The 1,578-nt window shown below is 55.9% G+C and overlaps 1 protein-coding gene across 1 annotated transcript in view; it reads left to right on the top strand.

The window, feature by feature from the left end:
• The window catches only part of galnt16 (UDP-N-acetyl-alpha-D-galactosamine:polypeptide N-acetylgalactosaminyltransferase 16), a 92,400-nt gene extending 92,127 nt beyond the window's left edge, over window positions 1–273 (top strand). Inside the window, exon 15 of the mRNA XM_065025947.1 lies at window positions 87–273. Within this exon, the coding sequence (XP_064882019.1) occupies window positions 87–230 (144 nt within the window). The 3' untranslated portion in view covers window positions 231–273. The remainder of the gene's footprint in view (window positions 1–86) is intronic.
• Window positions 274–1,578: the final 1,305 nt, after the last annotated feature.

The following is a 1,578-nucleotide window of genomic DNA, read 5'->3' as shown; positions in this document are numbered from 1 at the left end:
TCGCCCCTCTCACCCCTCCTTCCCCCCTCTCACTCCTCCCTCCCTCCTCTCACCCCTACCTCCCCATCTTTCTGCCCCTCCTGTAGAAGTGGAAGCCAAAAGGGCCGACCCTGCAGCACGTGGTTAGTGGTCTGTGTCTTGACAGTCAGCTGTCTGTTGGCCCTCCTGCCATCACTCAGTGTCGGCCCCAGCTGGCCAGTCAGGTCTGGGAGCCACAACTCATCACCTGATTACCTGAAACCTGGTGGCCGGAGAGAAGAGTAGGAGGAACTCTGGTGGCTGGGGAGAGGAGGAAGAGGAGGAACTCTGGTGGCTGGGGAGAGGAGGAGGAGGAGGAGGAACTCTGGTGGCTGGGGAGAAGAGGAGGAAGAGGAACTCTGGTGGCTGGGAGAAGAGGAGGAAGAGGAACTCTTGTGGCTGGGGAGAAGAGGAGGAAGAGCAGGAGGAACTCTGGTGGCTGGGAAGAGGAGGAGGAAGAGGAACTCTGGTGGCTGGGGAGAAGAGGAGGAAGAGGAACTCTGGTGGCTGGGGAGAAGAGGAGGAAGAGGAACTCTGGTGGCTGGGGAGAAGAGGAGGAAGAGGAACTCTGGTGGCTGGGGAGAAGAGGAGGAAGAGGAACTCTGGTGGCTGGGGAGAAGAGGAGGAAGAGGAACTCTTGAGGGTGGGGAGAAGAGGAGGAAGAGCAGGAGGAACTCTGGTGGCTGGGAAGAGGAGGAGGAGGAGGAACTCTGGTGGCTGGGGAGAGGAGGAGGAAGAGGAACTCTGGTGGCTGGGGAGAAGAGGAGGAAGAAGAGGAGGAACTCTGGTGGCTGGGGAGAGGAGGAGGAGGAACTCTGGTGGCTGGGGAGAAGAAGAGGAAGAACTCTGGTGGTTGGGAAGAGGAAGAGGAGGAACTCTGGTGGCTGGGGAGAAGAAGAGGAAGAGGAGGAGGAACTCTGGTGGCTGGGGAGAAGAAGAGGAAGAGGAGGAGGAACTCTGGTGGTTGGGGAGAAGAAGAGGAAGAGAAGGAGGAGTAGGAACTCTGGTGGTTGGGGAGAAGAAGGAATAGAAAGAGTTTGGGGAATGGAGGAAAGGAGAGAAAGAGGCAGAGGAGATACTGGGACACGGCATGCAGAGGGACACAAAGAATCACACCGGTCTCCACACTGTCCTCCTTCCCTCTGTGGGAGACCGAGGAGAGGGGGGGGGGACAGGGATGTGGTAAACAACTCTACTGTGTTGATGAGTGTCAGACTGACAAGAACCACACCAAGGAGTCTGAGAGGAAAGACCTGGTGGCCTTCACCAACCGACCTGAGACAGCCTGTTAGAGGTCTCAACTGTACTGTATCAGTCTGGGCCCATATTTATAAAGACTCTCAGTAGGAGTGGTGATCTGGGATCAGGTCATAAAGAGTCTCAGTAGAAGTGGTGATCTGGGATCAGGTCATAAAGAGTCCCAGTAGGAGTGGTGATCTAGGATCAGGTCATAAAGAGTCTCAGTAGGAGTGGTGATCTGGGATCAGGTCATAAAGAGTCCCAGTAGGAGTGGTGATCTAGGATCAGGTCATAAAGAGTCCCAGTAGGAGTGGTGATCTA

Source organism: Oncorhynchus nerka, linkage group LG12 (genome assembly GCF_034236695.1).
Source record: "Oncorhynchus nerka isolate Pitt River linkage group LG12, Oner_Uvic_2.0, whole genome shotgun sequence".
Taxonomy (NCBI): Eukaryota; Metazoa; Chordata; class Actinopteri; order Salmoniformes; family Salmonidae; genus Oncorhynchus; species Oncorhynchus nerka.
This window is presented reverse-complemented; position numbering and strand designations above follow the sequence as displayed.